The sequence below is a fragment of the Oncorhynchus kisutch genome, unplaced genomic scaffold, assembly GCF_002021735.2.
Source record: "Oncorhynchus kisutch isolate 150728-3 unplaced genomic scaffold, Okis_V2 scaffold852, whole genome shotgun sequence".
In the NCBI taxonomy this organism is placed as follows: domain Eukaryota; kingdom Metazoa; phylum Chordata; class Actinopteri; order Salmoniformes; family Salmonidae; genus Oncorhynchus; species Oncorhynchus kisutch.
In genome coordinates this window covers 115982-136968 of record NW_022262797.1, presented here as the reverse complement: position 1 = coordinate 136968, position 20987 = coordinate 115982, and the positions used below count along the sequence as shown (strand labels likewise).

The window sequence follows — 20987 nt, the reverse complement described above, 5'->3', positions numbered from 1 at the left end:
TCATCGAGTTTATGGTTCTATATATGATATTTTGTAGTCAATGGTAAAAAAAAAGTTTTGCGGAGGTCTAAAAATGCCTGTAAGTAAAAAAAAATCCCTGATCTGAGTGACTGGAAATCTGACCAATGAAGTTCCGTTGCTATTGTTTCCTCTGTTGAAGAGTTGCCAATTATCATTTAGAATGGGAGGAGACTAGCCGCCCTCATTGGAACCACGCCTCTGTTCAAGGAGCGTACTAGCCACAGGGATTGTTGTTAGCGGGTTGCTAGCAGGGGCAGTTCTTCTTTGACATTTCAATTGGAATATGCACCCTCAATCTTGATACGTTTTAACTGGCGAATTTTTGTCATTTGACTGAGAAAATCCAAATTTGGTTCGACAAGTTGTTATTGGTCTCAGTCGTTGAGGTGAGTTTTAATCTCTCAAGCTAACTTTAGCTAGCTAACTAAGCCCATTTGAAGCAAAACTAAATGGCGCTACGTGCTGTTACAGCAAGTTGCTACATTAACCTTGTCAGACAGATGCATAAATACAACTCAGAAAATGTTATCTTTCTGCTGGCAGACTGAGTCTTTAAACATTAACGATGCCTGCTTTTGCATGTCGAAAATGTCGCTAATGTTCGCTGGCTAATGTGTTTTTGACGATTAGCTAGCTACAGTAGTTCCATGAGCTAGTGAACAGCATCGTACAACAGTAGTTGGCTAGCTAAACATTTAGATAGGATTCGGACAAATTAACGACTGTAACTAGCTAATCGTGAAACACATTTATCCAGCGAAAAAACAGTATTGCTACAGTATTGAGATAATGTTAGCAAGGACAGTTGTTGTGCTACCTAACGTTAGTCGAATCACTGGGTTTCATGATGATGACGTTCGAACATGGCTGGTTAGCGTAAAGCCACATGTGTTGCTAGCAGTAGCTTACTAAAAAGACCACCGGGAAGTGCAACCATCCCTTGTTAGCTAACGTTAACTGAAATCTATTTTTAATTGAAATTTTCGTTATTACGATAGCTAAGGCTAACGCGTTAGTTAAAAATGAAAAGGCAAATAGTTAACAGTACTCTGCACATTATTTGACCTGACACGCTCGTACATTTAGCCACACAAGTTCGGGGCGCGCACGACTCCGCTATAGCAGTGGATGGCGTCAGGCCCTCTCTTGGCAGGAGGGGGAGGGGAATGGGCAGGTCTTATGGCTGGTTTAGAAGCTAACCGCTAGCCAGTTAACATCTCACTGTTAGCTTGTGGATTGTCTTTGGGACGTGTCGCCACCGCTAAATAAGAAACATACATTTAATTGGATTAGACTTATGGATGTGTTCCCTAGCCATATTCCATATGTTGGTTTACCATCTTGAGTGATCAGAGTAACGTTACTTCCGAGTTATCTTAGCAAGCACGCTAGCTAGATAAATGGTTGAATAACGTTGTCCAGTCGGTATCTTGCCAATGCGTCCCTCGTCCCTACACACTATAGTTAGCTACATAGTAATCTATGTATTGTCCACTAAAGCAGTCCATGTGAATTCTAGCTCATATTCTGGTCAAACATCCTTCTTTGTGACGTACTGAATTCTCCAGCCTTGTTGGGGGGGCTACCACTCTCCCTCCAAAGTGATCCCAATAACGTTCATATCACGTTTTTAAAAATATAGCCACTAGTTGTGGGTGAGACAGAAACTGGAGAATCCCATAAATGTGTGCCACAGAGTCTGAAATGTGCTAAATGAATGTATCCATCTTGAAATTGGCAGTTGTGTCAGGGTGACTATCGATTTATCAATCAAATATGTCTAAATGTTAACTGTGTTGTACCTGTGCCTCCTAGCTCTTGAGTATGAATATACAATGAAGCGGCGTGTGGAGGATCAGGAACCAGTATTTGCGTCCCAGCAGCAGCGTCGCCCCCCAGTCCCGGGTACTGCGGAGGGCTTCCAGCACCGCGTCCTAGCCCCAGCCGTGTACGAGGCCGTCACCGACAACATGCAGCCTTCCCCCGGCATCCAATACTCCATCCCCCAGGGTTACCAGGTATGGGAACTGTTGTCATATCTCTTTAATCTAGATGAGAGCATGTTGCACAGAAAATAATAATTTTGCTAGATTCTACAATGCATGAATTTATAAGTGCCAATTAACCAGCAAACTGTAGTTTCTGTATTTGCCTTTTTCAAGTCTTTGTTTACTATTTTACCACAGGCAGAATGCTGATATTTGACTGAATCTTGTCCTCCAGGTTCCCACAATGCCCCAGAACTCCAGTGGCCATGGACATGCCTCTAGTCCCGCTGCACTTGTCGGGCCCCACCCCCACAGTCCAGCTGTCCAATCACAGGGGGCTGCGATGGTCCAGAGCCATGCCCACCCTTTGGCCCCTATGGCCCCCTCACAGGGTGCCCAGTTCCAGCGACTCAAGGTGCATTTTTCATATGTATACATTTTATTGAATGTACAAAAGAGATCAAAATAAGCACATGTACTAAATACAGAATAAAGTGGAGGTATGATGGACTCAATTAGGACCTGTTGATTTCAAAGCATGGTAGATAATAGGGCTGGGAGTTGCCAGGGATACAATATCATCACCGTACTTGGGTACCGATATGTATTGCGATTCTATATGTATTCTGTCATTGAATTGCTATTCCACGTTACAAACATTGCTCACTGTATGACTGCTGCAGAGGGACGAGAGCCATGGGAAAATTAGTTTGGATCAGTCATGGAAATAAAAGTGCTGAAAACAAGCTATGAAGGAGAAGTACTGGAGTATAGGGATCCAGAATGGAGCAGCGGTCTAAGGCACTGCATCACTACAGACCCGGGTTCAATTCCGGGCTGTATCACCACCAGCTGTGATTGGAGTCCCATAGGATGGTGCACAATTAGCCCAGCATCTTCCTGGTTAGGGGAGGGTTTGGATGGGGTAGGCCGTCATTGTAAATAAGAATTTGTTCTTAACTGACTTGCCCAGTTAAATAAAGGTTAAATACCTTTTTTTTAAGGTGGTTCAGCCAACTAGTGCAAAAATAATATTGGGATATTGTCAAAATGATAGGGATATTATTTTGGATGATATATCCTACGTGTAACTGTATTGAGCCCCCCCCCATCACTAGTAGATAATACAGCAATGAGACTAGTCAACAATTAAAGTATGGAGCTCATTGGGATGTTTTCATTATCTTGATCAATGCCCACTTCATCTCCTTATACCTTTGAAAACATTGTTTGACTGGCATAACTGTGTTTGTAGGTTGAAGATGCTCTGTCCTACTTGGACCAAGTGAAACTGCAGTTTGGGAATCAGCCTCAAGTCTACAACGACTTCCTTGACATCATGAAAGAGTTCAAGTCACAGAGGTCAGTTACAATTTAGTTTGTTTTTCTAAGCAAACACTGTAAACATCCATGTAAGCCGTGAGCTCTTGCTGCAGGAAGATATTCCATGTGTTTGAGGGGATCAGTTTGAGCAAGGCGAGGTGGGGAATCACTAATCTTGATCACATAATTGGTAGTTATTTGAGAAGCAAGGTGATTTGTAGATCAGTGATTCTGCACAGTCTAACTACCATGTAGTCAATCTTAAACACGCACATTTACTTTCACAGCATCGACACTCCAGGTGTGATCAGCCGTGTCTCCCAGCTCTTCAAGGGCCACCCAGACCTCATCATGGGATTCAACACCTTCCTGCCGCCGGGCTACAAGATTGAGGTCCAGACCAACGAGCAGGTCAACGTGACCACGCCAGGACAGATCCACTACATCACCCCGCACGGCATCTCTGTCCAGAACCTCCCCGTTACGGGGCCACCCAGCCAGCCGGTGCCCCATCATCACCAGGCCCTGCAGCTGCCCAGTGGACCCCCCACCAGCACCGCCACAGCCAGCACCGCTCTACCCACACAGCCTACACCGGCCAAGACCAGCAAGGTTCCAGCTCACTAAGACCCCTTTCCTTTGTTGTGTCATTCTGTGCAAGAACCTCTTCTCAAGTTCTTTGTTTCTGCGTGTTTAGTTTCCTATTGGAGATTTGAACCACAAGTCATTGGCTTATTTCTTCATTTGTTATGTAAACATGTAAACATGTATTCATTTACTTATTACTGTATAGTTGCGTATGTCAAATATATTATTCAACTTTTATTGTTATGTGCTGCTGTACACTACCATTCAAAAGTTTGGGGTCACTTAGAAATTTCCTTGGTTTTGAAAGAAAACCACCTTTTTTTTGTCCATTAAAATAACATAAAATTTATCAGAAACAGTGTAGACATTGTTAATGTTGTAAATGACTCTTGTAGCTGGAAACGGCTGGTTTTTAATGGAATAACTTCATAGGCGTACAGAGGCCCATTATCAACAACCATCACTCCTGTGTTCCAATGCCATGTTGTGTTAGCTAATCCAAGTGAATAATTTTAAAAGGCTAATTGGTCATTAGAAAACCCTTTTGAAATTGTTAGCACAGCTGAACACTGTTCTGATTAAAGAAGTAATAAAACTGGCCTGGAGCATTAGCATTTGTGGGTTCAATTACAGGCTCAAAATGGCCAGTACTTTCTTCTGAATCTCATCAGTCTATTCTTGTTCTGAGAAATGAAGGCTATTCCACGTGAGAAATTGCCAAGAAACTGAAGATCTCATACAATGCTGTGTACTACTCCCTTCACAGAACAGCGCAAACTGGCCCTAACCAGAATAGGAATGGGAGGCCCCGGTGCACAACTGCGCAGGAGGACAAGTACATTAGGGTTTCTTGTTTGAGAAACAGACGTCTCACAAGTCCTCAACTGGCAGCGTCATTAAATAGTACCTGCAAAACACCAGTCTCAACGTCAACAGAAGAGGCTACTCCGGGATGCTGGCCTTCTAGGCAGAGTTCCTCTGTCCAGTGTCTGTTCTTTTGCCCATCTTAATATTTATTTTTATTGGCCAGTCTGAGATCTGGCTTTTTCTTTGCAACTCTGCCTAGAATGCCAGCATCCCGAAGTCGCCTCTTCGCTGTTGACGTTGACTAGTGTTTCGCGGGTACTATTTAATGAAGCTGCCAGTTGAGGACTTGAAGCGTCTGTTTCTCAAACTAGACACTCTGATATACTTGTCCTCTTGCTCAGTTGTGCTCCGGGGCCTCCCACTCCTTCTATTCTGTTTAGAGCCATTTTGCACTGTTCTGTGAAGGGAGTCGTACATAGTGTTGTACGATATCTTCAGTTTCTTAACAATTTCTCACATGACATAGCCTACCTTTCTCAGAATAAGAATAGACTGACGAGTTTCAGAAGAAAGGTCTTTGTTTCTGACCATTTTGAGCCTGTAATCGAGCCCACAAATGCTGATGCTCCAGATACTCAACTAGTCTAAAGAAGGCCAGTTTTATTGCTTCTTTAATCAGAACAACAGTTTTCAGCTGTGCTAACATAATTGCAAAAGGGTTTTCTACTGATCAATTAGCCTTTTTGAAATTATTAACTTGGATTCGCTAACACAACATGCCATTGAAACACAGGAGTGATGGTTGCTGATAATGGACCTATGTAGACATTCCATTAAAAATCAGCTGTTTCCAGCTACTATAGTCATTTACAACATTAACAATGTCTTCGGCTTAATTTGATGTTCTTTTAATGCAAAAAACTGTAAAAAAAAAAAAAAAAAAAAGGGGGACATTTCTGTGGCCCCAAACTTTTGAATGGTAGTGTATATTTCATATTTGGGGGCAACTCCTTGTCGATCTCCTTTTCCCCCCACAGCCGATGCAGTCTCCTGCCCTGACCCCGACTAGCCAACCCAACCCATCAATCCCATCCTACGCCTCCCCACGGTCCCCCTCGGTCCAGTCCCACGCCCCGGTGAGCAGCACCCCTTCCAGCGGGCCTCCCCTGCAGAACAACCAGCCCGTGGAGTTCAACCACGCCATCAACTACGTTAACAAGATCAAGAACCGCTTCCAGGGGCAGCCCGACATCTACAAAGCCTTCTTGGAGATCCTGCACACTTACCAGGTAAAAACACAGCGCGAGAGCTGCCCCACACAAAGCATTTCATTCAATAAATCTGGCTTCTTTCTGAAGGGTGATTTATTTTCAGTGTAAACAACAAGCTATACAAAAGACAGTGTACACACAGAGATCTGTTCGTAACCTGGGTCACCATTCAATATGAACTTGAGGTTCCATTCCAGTGCTATAACGAAACTGCCGACGAAGCAGTGGTGCCCTTTGTGTGGTCTCCCTGGTCACTTTCTGGGAACAGGGATACAAGAACCAGAGATGTACTGGATAATCATTGCAGAAAGAAACTTTAGCGGAAGGACATTCTGATTGTGCGCCGCCCTGGCCCAGTGTCGTCCTGGTTAGGGTTTGGCCGGTGTAGGTCATCACTGTAAATAAGAATGTTAACTGACTTGCCTTGTTAAATAAATACATATGTAATGTGATTTACATTGACCCTATTATGTCATCCATGGTTAATTCTTGGTATAGTCTAACCAGTGGTCTGAAGTTCTTGGTGTAGTCTGTAACCAGTGGTCGGAAGTTCTTGGTGTAGTCTGTAACCAGTGGTCTGAAGTTCTTGGTGTAGTCTGTAACCAGTGGTCTGAAGTTCTTGGTGTAGTCTGTAACCAGTGGTCTGAAGTTCTTGGTGTAGTCTGTAACCAGTGGTCTGAAGTTCTTGGTGTAGTCTGTAACCAGTGGTCTGAAGTTCTTGGTGTAGTCTGTAACCAGTGTTCTGATTGAAGTTCTTGGTGTAGTCTAACCAGTGGTCTGATTTGATGTTCTTGGTGTAGTCTGTAACCAGTGGTCTGATTTATGTTCTTGGTGTAGTCTGTAACCAGTGGTCTGATTGAAGTTCTTGGTGTAGTCTGTAACCAGTGGTCTGATTGAATTTCTTGGTGTAGTCTGTAACCAGTGGTCTGATTGCTGCTTTTGCAGAAGGAGCAGCGAAACGCGAAGGAGGCGGGGGGGAACTACACTCCGGCATTAACAGAGCAGGAGGTGTACGCTCAGGTGGCACGGCTCTTCAAGAACCAGGAGGACCTGCTCTCGGAGTTCGGACAGTTCTTACCGGACGCCAACAGTTCAGTGGTGAGTGTTTCACGTCCACGCTAAAATAGTGCTCTATTGCAAGAGATAATGCTTCCTTCACCTGAGATGTTATTTCAGAATGATAGAAGTTGAGTTTAAACTATGTGAGGACATTGAATTACAAACTTGGCCACTGTCATATCGTATGGTTATTTTCATATGACTTATACCACCTGTTTTATTTACTACATCATGTGACTCAGACAGGGTGCATGATCAAGATGCACTGATAATGCCTTTCAGTTTGATGTAAAAGTTGTATGTTCTGTGCAGATCTACACAGATGTTGCCTATCTTAAACTCTCACGTTTATCTCTGATCCAGAGTTGTCCCCCTTTTCTCCAGCTGCTGAGCAAGACCACGGCCGACCGGGCGGAGTCGGTGCGCAACGACCACGGCACCACGGTCAAGAGGCCCTTGATGAACAACAAGCAGCGTCTCAACCAGAACGGCTGTCCAATCCGGAGGCATTCTGGAGCGGGCGCCACGCCTCCCGTCAAGGTAAACTAGCGCCCTCTCGTTGAGTCTAAAGCCTTTGTATGTAAACGTTTTGGCACCAAACCGGTGGCAGTTCTGAAAGAGTAAATAATTGAGAATAATTTCATCGTTTGACTTTTTTCAATAATTAGGTTATTTTCTCTTGAACCATATGGTCTATCCACTAGAAGCTAATGGACAATATGGACACAGATATAACAAATTAATACTATATATTGTTTTGTTTTTTTTAAAAGTTATTCAAGTATAAATTACCCAAATTACCATAGATTACCTGTTAATTACCAAAATGACTGAAGATTCCGATAGATTTCCGGTAGCTTTGCAACCGTAGTTGTCAGACATGCGGTTATTAAGAAACTAGTTAGCAGTAGTAACAGTTGTAATACTGTTCAGACAGCTTAGAATGGTATACTTTTGACTAGAGCGTCCCATAGATCTGTCAACTCTTTAAATGTGGGATTTTTACCTTCTTTTTTAGCTTCTCTTATTTACCGTAGAACTGTAATATACCTCTGAAGCCTCTGTCCCTGTATCAGTTAATTGGTCTACCATGTCAGTGGTAATGTAGTCCTTATTTACACTCAATTCTTCTCTTTCCCACCCTTGCAGAAGAAACCCAAGATGTTGGGGAAAGACCATGCCATGGCTGAGGCCAGCAAACACAGCATCGGCACAGAATCTCTCTTCTTTGAAAAGGTCCTTCTACATTTTAGTTTTAAACCTAATGTGAATGTTATACAATAACATAAAATGTGATCTATACGAATGACACCTATAGAAAGGATTTATTCTGTTCCAACTGAACATGAATGAATGAATTGCCTGGTTGTGATGAGACGCTGTCCACCTAACCCAATTGTAAAGTAATTCAGTGTGTGTTGAAGTGTGTATTTACAGAGCTCCTTTCTTATCATAGGTGAGGAAAGCCCTCCGGAGCTCTGAGGCCTATGACAACTTCCTGCGGTGTCTGCTCATCTTTAACCAGGAAGTGATTTCTCGTGCAGAGCTTGTGCAGCTAGTGCTGCCATTCCTGGGGTAAGCTTTAAGCATCTATCACCTGCGCCAAACAACCATTTAAAAAACTTTGCACAATTTATCAGCCTGACTACAGGACGCGCTGCATAGCTGTTGCAACTACCTTCTCTGCTGTGAGGAGTGTAGACAATTCAGTCATGCTACAGCAGATGAGTAGAGTTAACAGGGCCACCAGCCTCTCAAGATCAGGCTGAGTCGGTAGTATAAAACTCTGACACTCTGAGCATGTCAAAAAGGTGTTGCTAATATGTTTGTTCTTAGGCTAAATGAATGTCCATGTTCATGATCTAAAAAGCTATAGGCATCCTTCTCTATTCCTATTATTGGCCTCCTATACATTGTCAGCTCGGGGAAGGCAGGTAGCCTAGTGGTTAGAGGCAGGTAGCCTAGTGGTTAGAGGCAGGTAGCCTAGTGGTTAGAGGCAGGTAGCCTAGTGGTTAGAGGCAGGTAGCCTAGTGGTTAGAGGCAGGTAGCCTAGTGGTTGGAGCGTTGGGCCAGTAACTGAAAGGTTGCTGGATCGAATCCCCGAGCTGACAAGGTAAAAATACGTCATTCTGCCCCTGAACAAGGCAGTTAACCCACTGTTCCCAGGTAGGCTGTCATTGTAAATAAGAATTTGTTTTTAACTGACTTGCTTAGTTAAATGAAGGTAAAATGAAAATATTACATAAAAAATAGATGGCCTTGTTCGTTAACGGCATGTGAAAATACAAGCTTTGTTATTCATCCTGATATTTTTCCGCACATCTAACACCCATTCTGGAATGTGATCTGCAGAAAATTCCCAGAGCTGTTCTCCTGGTTCAAAAACTTCCTGGGCTACAGAGAGTCCAGCCACATCGAGAGCTTTCCCAAGGAGAGGACCACAGAGGGCATGGCCATGGAGATTGACTACGCTTCCTGTAAGAGGTTGGGCTCCAGCTACAGGGCGCTACCCAAGAGCTACACACAGCCCAAGTGTACAGGGAGGACCCCACTGTGTAAAGAGGTGAGCGTAGCAGTTATTGACAGTCAAATGTTACCCTTCAAAGTCAACCAAATTGAATCAGAGGATCAATAAAAACCTGAGGAATTAGTCAAATACATGTTTGTGTATTGGAAAATTAAGAGCAAAGAAAATACAATTTTAGTCACTTTTTTGCATGCGTCATCCTGCCAGTGAAGTCGATCACAGGGGTTTAATTGGTTAGTACTGAGATGTTGTTCATCTTGGCAAGTGACTGAATTAGAGCAGAGTTTTAACAGTATGGTCCATTTCAGGTCCTGAATGACACGTGGGTGTCGTTCCCTTCGTGGTCAGAGGATTCCACCTTTGTCAGCTCCAAGAAGACCCAGTATGAGGAGCATATTTACAGATGTGAGGACGAGCGCTTCGAGGTGAGACTTTCCCCCCCTCTCATGGTAGTTATATTCTAATAGTACAAACCAAAGTATGCTGATGTCCTGTCTGAAGTGATGTACTGACATTTTCCATACTCTTCTTCTCCCTGCAGCTGGACGTGGTGCTGGAGACCAACCTGGCCACCATAAGAGCTCTGGAGGCCGTACAGAGGAGGCTGTCGCGCATGACGGCCGAGGAACAGGTCAAGTTCCGGCTGGACAACACCATGGGCGGCTGCTCTGAGGTCATCCACCGCAAGGCCATCCAGAGGATATACGGCGACAAGGCCGCCGACATCATCGACGGGCTCAAGAGGAACCCGGCTGTGTCCGTCCCTATAGTACTCAAGAGGTGTGATATGAAGAGGTTGTGTGATGGACAATAAATGTAAATTAGAGTAATGTAAAGCGGCCTAAGCAACAGCTTCCAGAGAACATGTTGCTGTCCCATGTTGACCACGCTATGTGTTCTGATTGACCTCGTTCCAGGTTAAAGATGAAAGAAGAAGAATGGAGGGAAGCCCAGAGAGGATTCAACAAGATCTGGAGGGAGCAGAATGAGAAGTATTACCTCAAGTCCCTCGACCACCAAGGCATCAACTTCAAGCAGAATGACACCAAGGTGTTCCGCTCAAAGACCTTGCTCAATGAGATTGAGACCATATACGATGAGGTAAGAGGCAGTGATATACCACTTACTTGATCTGATCCATGTGTTAATGTCTCCCAAGTATTGATTAAAGCTTTTTTTTATATATATATATAAGCTACTCTAACCTGTGGTTTTTTTGCCTCCGTTTAGCGACAGGAACAGGCTTCCGAGGACACGGCCCCCGTGCCTGGCGGGCCCCACATGACCCTGACCTACCAGGACAGCCAGATCCTGGAGGACGCCGCCGCGCTCATCATCCACCACGTCAAGAGGCAGGTCGGCATCCAGAAGGAGGACAAGTACAAGATCAAACAGGTCATCCACCACTTTATCCCAGACATGCTGTTCGCCCGGCGCGGGGAGCTGTCGGATGTGGAGGAAGAGGAAGACGAGGAGGAGGAGGAGGAAGAAGACGAAACCGGGCCAGATGAAGACGGGTCAAAGAAGCACAACGGGTTGGCTGGCAGTGGTGGCTCCGCTAAGTCTAAGCTGCTATTCGGCAACACGGGGGCACAGAAACTGCGTGGCCTAGACGACGTCTACAACCTCTACTACGTCAACAACAACTGGTACATCTTCCAGCGCCTGCATCAGATCCTCTGTTTGCGGTTGTTGCGCATCTACGGGCAGGCAGAGAGGCAGATCGAGGAGGACTGCAGGGAACGGGAGTGGGAGAGGGAGGTGCTGGGTGTCAAACGGGATAAGAGTGAGAATCCTGCCGTCCAGCTGAGACTAAAGGAGCCCAGTAAGTCCAGACAACCTTTAAAACCAAACTGCAGCACGCTATGAACCCACTGACCATTAAGGTTTAGATCAAAGGATCACACATTTTTTTTGCACCCAGTTTAACATTTTTCTATGTAGAAAATGTACTTTACCTTCATCATGCAGTTTTCTATGTAGAAAATGTACTTTACCTTCATCATGCAGTTTTCTATGTAGAAAATGTACTTTACCTTCATCATGCAGTTTTCTATCTGCAGAGCTTTTCCTCTGAAAGTCACATTGTTTTTACTTTCATATCTGAAAACAATGTACATGTACAGTACATGCTAACGTCTCCTGGAGAATGTTTTTTTTTGACAACGTCAATGGTCCCAACACAGACCTTTGTTCCAATTGCACATAGATACCCTTCCTATCATTTACACCACAACCAGGGGGAGATATACCCTCCAGATGTTTTCCTAATCTCAATAGGCTAGCCGGGATCATGACAACTGTCTGTATTTTTAAACCTTCTGATTTCAACACGTTTTGCCAATGTATGGCTCATTCATCCATAAGATACCCTCTGCAACCTCCCCCTAAGCGGAGAAAGCCACACAATCCTTACATTCAATGCTTCAAATATTTCCTGCATGTGAGCTGCGCTCGTTTGTTTCATAGTGGACAGGCACTTGTGAATTAACACAGGTTAACTATAAATGCTTAGTTATTGTGATAACTGAGAATAAATCAAATACATCGGTCAAATCAATGCCTCAGATCAGACGTTAGTCAGAAGTTCTCCTACTAATAACAGATGAGGGTGAGACATTAGTTACATAACAATTCCTAAATAACATCCTTATAGCCCATAGTGTCATACTATGAAGTGGACGTTGTTGTACACACCATCTCTCATTTCACTAGGCTATATTTTGCCATAATGATCTGATCAGACTGTGCTACAAGGGATGTACATTAAGAATCCTACAGCAACCTTACCTGGGCCACATTCAGTTGCCGAACGAAATGCCACCAATAGTCCGTTGTATCCTTATTCTAATCTAGGCTACATGTCAGAAAGGCATGTTTGTTCCACATCTTGCTGCATCTTGCTGAACGCACCTCTGATGTTGATTGGCAGGTGGAATGATGTCTAATGAGGTTGCAAGGTAAAAGTGGGAGGCGGGATCAGGGCAGCAGAACAATGAACTGATACACACATGTAACTTAAACAGTTTTCCGTGACCCCTTTTGGCTGGTGAACGCTACTTTCAAAAACCACTTGCTGAAAGTATACAAATCATCTGTACTATTACTTTAAATCCTGACTTTCTCCTTTTCCAGTGGACATTGAAGTGGAGGACTACTACTCTGCCTTCCTGGAGATGGTGCGGAACCTCCTGGACGGTAACATGGAGCCCACCCAGTACGAGGACTCCCTCAGGGAGATGTTCACCATCCACGCCTACACTGCCTTCACCATGGACAAGCTCATCCAGAGCATTGTCAGACAGGTCAGTACAGTCTTTTCCCTCCGTTAGGTCCCAGGCGGCGAGAAAAAGCCAACCTTGAGGAACATCTAGGCGCCAAAATTGTCAAATGAAATCAGTTGAGGCCAATCTCTTTCAGGCGGTGGGGGGGGGGGCAGCAACAGAGCTAAATGGGGGCCCACCCGGCCTAAACAATGATAACTTTGATGGCTGACTTAATGGCTGTGCTCACACCTGGCATTGTGGTTCCTATCACCAGCTCCAGCACATTGTGAGTGATGAGCTCTGCGTGCGCGTGACAGACCTCTACCTGAGCCAGAGCACCAACAAGGCCACCGGCGGCGCCCTGTCCACCCAGGCCTCCAGAGCGACCGCCGAGGGGGCATACCAGCGCAAGGCGGAGCAGCTCATGTCCGACGAGAACTGCTTCAAGGTACAGTATGGGTGGGTGGATTGCTGGCCCACCTGGAATGTTATTGTGTCTCAGGAAAATACTTTGAGTTGCATTTCAACTTTCATGTGTTCTCTCTCCAGCTCTCTGGTTTTTCTCTCTTGCTTTCGTTTTGTTCTTCTGTCCCCATTTTGTTCTTCTGTCCCCCCTGGTACGTTCTCTCTGACCTTTGCTGTCTTGTCTTGTTGGTTGTCTTGTTGTTTGACTGGTTTGTTTGTGGTCCAGCTGATGTTTGTGAAGAGCCAAGGCAGCGTGACCCTGACCCTAGAGCTGCTTGACACGGAGGAGGAGAACTCAGACGAACCCGCTGAGACAGAGGTGTGTGTTTGTTAGTGTGTATGGCAGGCAGTCGCCACATGCATCGCCACATGACATTTAGAACAGATTCAGATGAGTCAGGTTCTTGTGTTGTGACGGTAGTTCTCTTCTGGTTCTTTAAACAGCGGTGGTGCGACTACGTGGGACGCTACCTGAACTCGGACTCAGCGTCTCCAGAGCTGCGCGAGCACCTGGCCCAAAAGCCTGTGTTCCTCCCCAGGTGAGGCCTCTGGCTGTGTCTCCCCCGTCTGCACAGCTAACAGCATCTACCCCTAAAGGCTCTCTAAGACAGGCCATGGTACTGTTTCACAAGCCAAAACCAGCTGACAAAAAAACAAAAACGACTCATTTTGAGAATGAGTGCAAGCCCATCTCCCTCTCGACGTGCAGGTCAGTTCCAGGTCAGTGTTTTTTGCACAAACCAAACTTTCAGGGCTTTCTCCCCGAGACTTATCCACGAAGCACTTGTTTTGAAAAACTCTGCCAATAGTGATGAACACACACACCAGTTGAACTACAAGTGCACTAGGTCATTTTTGTGTTTGCTTTCCTCAGAAAAGTAGGCCTAAGTGCTAAAAAAATATATATATGTTTAGTAGAAATGCTGACGGTGCCTGTCCTGTTTTTGTTAGAGAGAATGTAATTGGCTGTCTACTCGATCAGCAACTTGTTTCCCTCCATTTCTGCCCCCTGCCTTTATCTCTGAAAGATTGCACTTTACCCTGCCATCTTTTTAAATAGACTCATTATTTATCCATTTATTCACACTTTTGTTTTGTTTTACGGGGCCCTTTTATTTATGAATATTGCAATTTTTATATTATATTAGTAGGATAGTATTTATTTCAACTTTCCCACTCAACAGACTAGTCACCAAATCATTGGGTAAAAAATAAAATTAGTTCGATTTTTTTTTTCTTGTGAGAATAAGGCTACAATAGTGGTTTGATATAAACTGAAAGGAGGAAAAAGAAGAAGAAAAAGCAATGAACAGGAGTTGACTTTTCACATTGCGTATGTATGTAAGGGAAGGAAGTATTTTTATACCATGGAGCATATTAGTGTTCTATTGTACAATCATTTCCTCTGTTGGAGGAGAACCATTTGGTTGAGCAGAAATTCTATATGTACAGTGTCCTTAATTGCATTGTCACGGCGGCCATTTTTTTTGTTGTGGCATTGGTGACAGGCAAAAGACCCCTTTTTGTCGGTCTAGAGAAAAGGATTCAGATAAAATCATTTTTCTTTTTTATCAGCTGCCCTGTGTTTCCTGTCATTGTATTCATAGGAAAAACATTCTGTATGTGACTTCTTCTAATCACTGTTTAGATACATGTAAATGTTGTACGGATTGAGATTTGGGGTGTTCAGCATACTCTATTATAATGTGTAAAACTATTTAAGGATACAGTGCACTCCCGTTGCAATCTTTTTGTTGTGGGTGAGGTTTTTATACGAGTTGACCAAGACTAGTGCTGATAACTCATGAAAACCTGGTCAAGCACGGCATCTGCAACACTTGTACAAAAGAGAAGGGGCTTGTGAATAAAATGGTCTGAATTGTATGCTCAAATGTTGGTGTATTTCTTTCCAGACGTCTCTCTGAGCATTGCATGGAAGGGTGGTTGGGTTCTCTATTAAGCCCTGAGATGAGTGTTGCACATCAAGCCTGTCTGTCTTTGGTTTTCAGTGCTTGTTGCCATTTTTCAAAAAGGGTGTCCATAATGTATCATATACATTTCAATGGGCTGGAAGGACCCATGCAAAACAGGAACAAAAAAATTGGCGTCAGTCCCCCCCCCCCCCCCCCCCCCTTTTGTTTTATTTTACCCATTGCATATATTTGCTACTTGTCTTGACTGGATATGATTTATCAGTGATCTCACCCACATTCAGTCTGTTTCTCATATCAAGAATATGAGAGGTTGGTACAAAAGTCAATAGGCATGATTCTCTTATTTTCCACCCCTAAAAGTACCTTCAAACAGCAGTGACAACCAGCAGGTTGTCTTTTCAGTTAAATGTTATCCTCATTGCATGGTCATAACTGCTCTGTACATTGTCAGTGGAAGTACTGTATGTGCACATCAAAGTATCCTTCAACCCATATCCTGGCTTGTTAACCCTTTTGGCGGCAATGTGTAAAAAAACAAATGAAATGTCCTTTCTCCCATTTCTATTGGAAATTGGCTACTCTAACTGCAATGTCCTAAGTGGCATTGACAAAATATGCTTCACGGTTTCAGTCCTCGCTCACCTCTACCCTGTGTGGTAAGTACACATTTAAACCTTACATTAAAGCGGGGTGAATAATCATTGCATTTTTAATGCTTGCAAAATAATTTTTAAAATCTGGATTCAATTTGATTGACCAAAATATTGTTTGCCAAGGATATTAAAGACTAACAAGAGAATCAACATATGAATGTTAAACGGAAGTGCACTGTACAGGAATACTGCTGCTACTGCAATAGAGCCTACCCTTCCCCTAATCATTTGTGTCCCAGTTAAACTCTTATTGGGTGAGTTGCTATGCATGGGTATATCAAGACAAATCTTTACAGGGACGGCCCGCTCAAATTTCACACATTTTCGGATCTATTAAAATTGTTAACTTTGAGTCGGAAATGGAAAACATTGGCCTAAATGACTTGAGTATTTTGACCTCTAAATAGCATTAGCGTTGGTCTGCTATTTGGGAACCATGTGTCCTGTCATTTAGCTATAACTTACACATCCTGTGCTCAACCAATGTTACAAATGGTATGGATATAGTGCATTGCAGTCTAAGTACTCGCATGATTTGACTGAAATTTGCGTAAACTGTCCTTGTAAACTGAATTGCTATGTGGGAAGAGGGCACAGGTAAGCAAGGTGTTACTGGCGCTGGTCTAATGCCAATCTTTCTCCTCTTCCAATCAGGAACCTCCGGCGGATCCGGAAGTGCCAGAGAGGGTGGGAGCAGCTGCAGCAGGCGAAGGCGGCTACGGGGACATCGGAGAAGTCCCACAGCGCTGAGGACCTGAAGATGGAGTGCATGTTCAAACTCAACTCGTACAAGATGGTGTACGTCTTCAAGTCGGAGGACTACATGTACAGACGCACTGCGTTGACCCGGGCTCACCAGGTAGGCAACACCACCAACCAATGTTCCCGAAAAGAATGTGGGCCACTGAGCAAATTTCAGGTCTGCTGAACGCAAATTTGAACATTTCTGGAAATTCTGTGCAACTTCCAGCGCGTGTTTACTGTGAACACTGAGGCTGTACTCCCTTTAAATTTTCAAATTGGCCAAGTAGGTTACTGTGGCTATTTGATCAAAAACTATGGCTAAAATGGATCCCATAACGTTTTAACATGGAAATAGCTGTTCTATCATTCAGACAACAGTAGTAGCCAATGTGTGGTGTTCAATGTAGGTCTACATTCCATGAGACTCTAAAAACAACAACATGTGGGCTTGTCATTAACCTGTTCATACACTTGACTGAAAATGTTGTTTGATGCAAGAAACAAAATCAAATTAATTAATATTCCCATACCATTACTACAGAGAATCAGACTAATGCTACCCTCTGCCTATTGGCTACTTTGCTTATTCAAGTCTGTCTCAAAATACAAACAATGTCCCTTTAAGACAGTCTCTTTACCTGACTCACTTTTAAAAGAAGTCTAGAAATGCACACATTTTGTGCTCTTGTAAGAAGCAATCACTCCCCTATTGCTGACTACAATTGATCTATAACTGGGCTAATAACTCACTGACTAGCAAAGGGTATGAACAAAATGTGAAACCGTGGCTACATGCACGGAATACTCTAGAACAGTGGACACCAACCTTTTCTGAGTCCCAGTCACATTCTGAGTCAAGCTGCAATCTGAGATCTACCACTCAGAATCTTTTTAAGCATAACTTAAGTAAGTCGATGCAACATGAGCCAATTAAAAGACAAAATCCCAAACAACTAACAATAAACTGAATTCATCAATGTTCAGTATTTTAAATTGTAAAGTCATGTCTTTCTACAACAAATGTTTCCATTTTGGGCGGTAAACTCGATAAAGTATTCAATAATCAAGGCATTAGAATGTACCGTAGGCCCCCGAAATACACCTCCTTCCACAAAAACATGTACCCAGGGGGACCTGGCTACTATTTCTATTTGGCTGGCAAGTAATGTGCTGGCAAGTAATGTACATGTGGAAAACACTAAAGATATTGGAATATGTAAAGATATTGGAATATGTCATATTTTGAAATAATTTAGAGAAACATAATGGCCATTACTGACGTTTCAACCAACGGTGTTGGTCAGAGTGCTGATATGATCTTCACTACAGCTAACCCCGGTGTCCCTCCCTTCCCCAGTCCCACCAGCGAGTCCACACTCGCCTGCACCGCCGCTTCCAAGGCTTGGTGGACACCTGGGCCAAGGAACACGTGACCAGCGACATGGCCACCGACACCCGCAAGTGGCTGATGGGAGAGCGTCGCGAGGGTCTGTTGCCGTGCACCACCACCCGGGATCCCCAGGTCCTCTATTACCTGAAAATCAACAGATACCATGTGACGTATCATGGCAGCTCGTCAGGGGCACCTTAGCTTAACCCGGGTGACGAGATGACAGGAGTGTATTACTTGTCATTTTAATACATCAGTTTGGCAGCAAATTGCTGGATTCTGGAAACTGCCGGAGATTACTTTATATTTGTTTTTATAAGGACTTTTTAAATGGACCCTCCCTATCTTTGCAGCACAAAAAAAAGCCAAATTTCCTATGTGGCCACCAACCAGTTGTCCATCGGCCCCCTGAACCCCCACCCACCCCTACCGGCCTGTCTTATGCCACCTTTGAATACAGCAGAAGATAAGCTGCGACCGAATACTCTGAGTGCAAGAAAGGAAGCCGTTGTCGTGAAACAGCTATTGATCCTCGGCTGGACTGATCCTCAGACTGATGGATAGTGTTGAGAGCACGCCATACAGAATGCTTGGCCTTTCCCCCCCCTGTTTTGAAGCAATATACACCCATTGAAGTGGTTGAGGAGCACCACACCATCCGGTGTGCAGGTCTCTAGTTTAACTGCTAAGGGGAACCACAGAAGTCTCTCACAACCACTGTGAGTAGGAAGATTAGCATACAGGCATGGACTATGAACATGTATTTTATCCAGACCACAAGATGGCTTTTGGATTTTGTATAATTGTAAAGCCTGTGAATGTTTCTTTTTTTCAGTGGTACAGGTATGTATGCTATGTGTCCACAAACATCTCTGGCAGCCGTGGTGTAGTTATTGGGCAGATTTCTGCGAAAATACCAGGTTTTCCCCCAGTCAGTCAAGTATAGTAACATCAGACTACCCACATACTGCTGATTTTGTAAATAGCTTGTTGATAGTCGTCCTTTTTGTCAGAGATGTGCATTGATGTGTACCCTAACAGACTTAGTTTAGACCTCGGGTCAAAAGTTGCTGAAGAGAAATAGCCTATATTGAAAATGCTCAAATTTTAACAACTGTTTTTACCAAAGGACCTTTATTAGAGCCTTTTTCCTTTGCGTTCTGTTTCTTCCTGTTATGTCATGTAAGCCTTCATTTAGCAAAGTATAACGTTTTCATTGTCTTGAAATTGATAATTTTATACAAAATGTTTCAAGACCTTATTTGTCTATCTGGTTTTTCACTCAAGTCATTGGCACCAGTTCCCATTCGGAATTTCTGAACAATGAATGTAGTCTAGAAGCTATTTACGCTTTCCCTGTACATAATGTAAACGGTTTGTACCCCCTAAACCAATTCTCCATTAATATATCCATCAGAATGTCTGGATCAGTCATCAAATATGGAACCGCTGATCCCATAAATCCACGTAGTCTTATTGTGGTTGGGATGATAGTTGCCATTGGTAACAGGCAGGTTGTTGCGTGTTAAGATTCCCACTTGGATCACAGGTTCCTCCTCCGGGGCTACAGTAGAGGGATCAGTCATGCCACCACCTCCACAGAACCAATCAGCCACATGCAGCATCCCCATCTCTACTTTCTGGTAAATGTCACTTTAAACATGACTCAGAGACGTAAGACTCCCGAGTCTGTTTCTGAAGCACAATCATGCTCCATTAAAATCAATCCAGATGAGATGTGGTTCTGCCTACTTTACAAGGTATTGATAATGTCTCAATATAAAAGTGAGCGGTGGTAATGGCCCCCCCAATTATAAACAGCACTGTTTTATAGTGTCATGTTGTACACTTTCAGAAGGTGCAGGTGTAGACACATATATACAATGATTTGTGAAATTGTATTCTGATCGCCAAATCTGGTCCATGTCCATAATAAGATCCACATTGACAACCATATGAGTATATGTGAATGTATACCATTCAACCGCTACAATTGAATCATCAACAACCAAGCAACAAGCACACTGCATTTGACATGCGATTCCTTTCTCTTTTTCTTGTAAGAAGTCCTGTCCCCAGAAAGGTTGCGCCTGTAGTGTTTTGGGTTGGTGGTAATACTTCCATTTTCCCAGTGTTTCATCATCAAATTAATTTGAGTTTCATTTTGTCTAACCACATGTCACACCACTCGGTACCTCTTCACACCTGACCAGAACCTTCTCATCTGGCTCTGTTTCTGTCCAGCATAGCCTGTAAATTCTGGATGTTAATTCTGATCTCACATGAGAACCTGGGCATTCCGATTTACATGAACAAATGTAAACAAAAACACTTTGGCTACGGACATCAACCAGATCCTCAGATCCACTTGACTGAAGTCTTGCTCCTACACTACCGATGGAACGATCTCATGGAATAGATCCAAGCCACTACACCAGGGAATACTTTGGGGAGAGTTGTGTGAAGTTGAACTGCCACCAATTGATCTGGAAGGAGGACATTTTAACAACCCAAATAGGACCAGTTTCCCCATCAACGTTTGGCCCCACAAGGCGACTCTGTCAGTGCTGTAACCAGCTAAAGACAATCTCTGGACTGTTTCTATCTTTAGACTGAGTTTCATTTTTCTATTTACTGTGTTGAACATGGAGGACTACCGGGCAGCTGAATTGTATATACAAACTACAAAGACTACATTTGTAGCCCATTTTCTGTGTCCCTTTGTCACCTCTTCTTTGACTTCTATGATGTTGTGTAGTATGGTGTTTGGCATTAAACTCTTATTTGAATAGACTGAAGCCTTGTCCATAGTTTATTTTAAACCTCTAGGTGGCGGTCAAGTTGCTTGAACAAGAGAAACATAGTCTGCATCTGTTCTGATTGGGCAAATCTTTGATGCTCCTTTTTGGTTCCTTGTTGCAGTGACATTTCTGCATGTTAAAGCAATAGGT

At 43.7% G+C, this 20987-nt stretch overlaps 1 protein-coding gene and 1 non-coding gene across 4 annotated transcripts; both read left to right on the top strand.

Annotated features, from left to right (window-relative positions):
- Nucleotides 1–1836: 1836 nt before the first annotated feature.
- Nucleotides 1837–20829, top strand: LOC116362588 (paired amphipathic helix protein Sin3a-like). Of its 3 annotated transcripts, none has more exons than XM_031816676.1 (20): nt 1837–2039; nt 2245–2424; nt 3265–3371; nt 3620–3944; nt 5765–6016; nt 6944–7096; nt 7421–7597; nt 8207–8293; nt 8514–8632; nt 9410–9620; nt 9893–10009; nt 10126–10364; nt 10502–10685; nt 10815–11409; nt 12720–12889; nt 13125–13298; nt 13542–13634; nt 13760–13854; nt 16557–16761; nt 18004–20829. In XM_031816676.1, exons 1-20 carry the CDS (start codon nt 1857–1859, stop codon nt 18235–18237), a joined length of 3900 nt encoding a protein of 1299 aa, XP_031672536.1. In that variant the 5' UTR covers nt 1837–1856; the 3' UTR covers nt 18238–20829. The 3 variants fall into 3 exon arrangements, with proteins under 3 accessions (XP_031672536.1, XP_031672537.1, XP_031672538.1); XM_031816677.1 differs by having other exon boundaries at nt 7442–7597; nt 18004–20827; XM_031816678.1 differs by lacking the exons at nt 16557–16761; nt 18004–20829 and having other exon boundaries at nt 13760–15199.
- Nucleotides 8715–8852, top strand: LOC116362591 (small nucleolar RNA U109). The gene has a single exon (XR_004207757.1). It is a non-coding gene; the product is annotated as a small nucleolar RNA U109 (small nucleolar RNA).
- Nucleotides 20830–20987: the final 158 nt, after the last annotated feature.

Excerpts from the sequence above, each read along its gene's own strand:
- LOC116362588 (XM_031816676.1), top strand. The coding sequence starts at position 1,857 with ATGAAGCGGCGTGTGGAGGATCAGGAACCAGTATTTGCGTCCCAGCAG. Across the intron at positions 3,945-5,764 it reads CACCGGCCAAGACCAGCAAG|CCGATGCAGTCTCCTGCCCT; the intron begins GTTCCAGCTCAC and ends TTCCCCCCACAG. Across the intron at positions 16,762-18,003 it reads CGTTGACCCGGGCTCACCAG|TCCCACCAGCGAGTCCACAC; the intron begins GTAGGCAACACC and ends TCCCTTCCCCAG.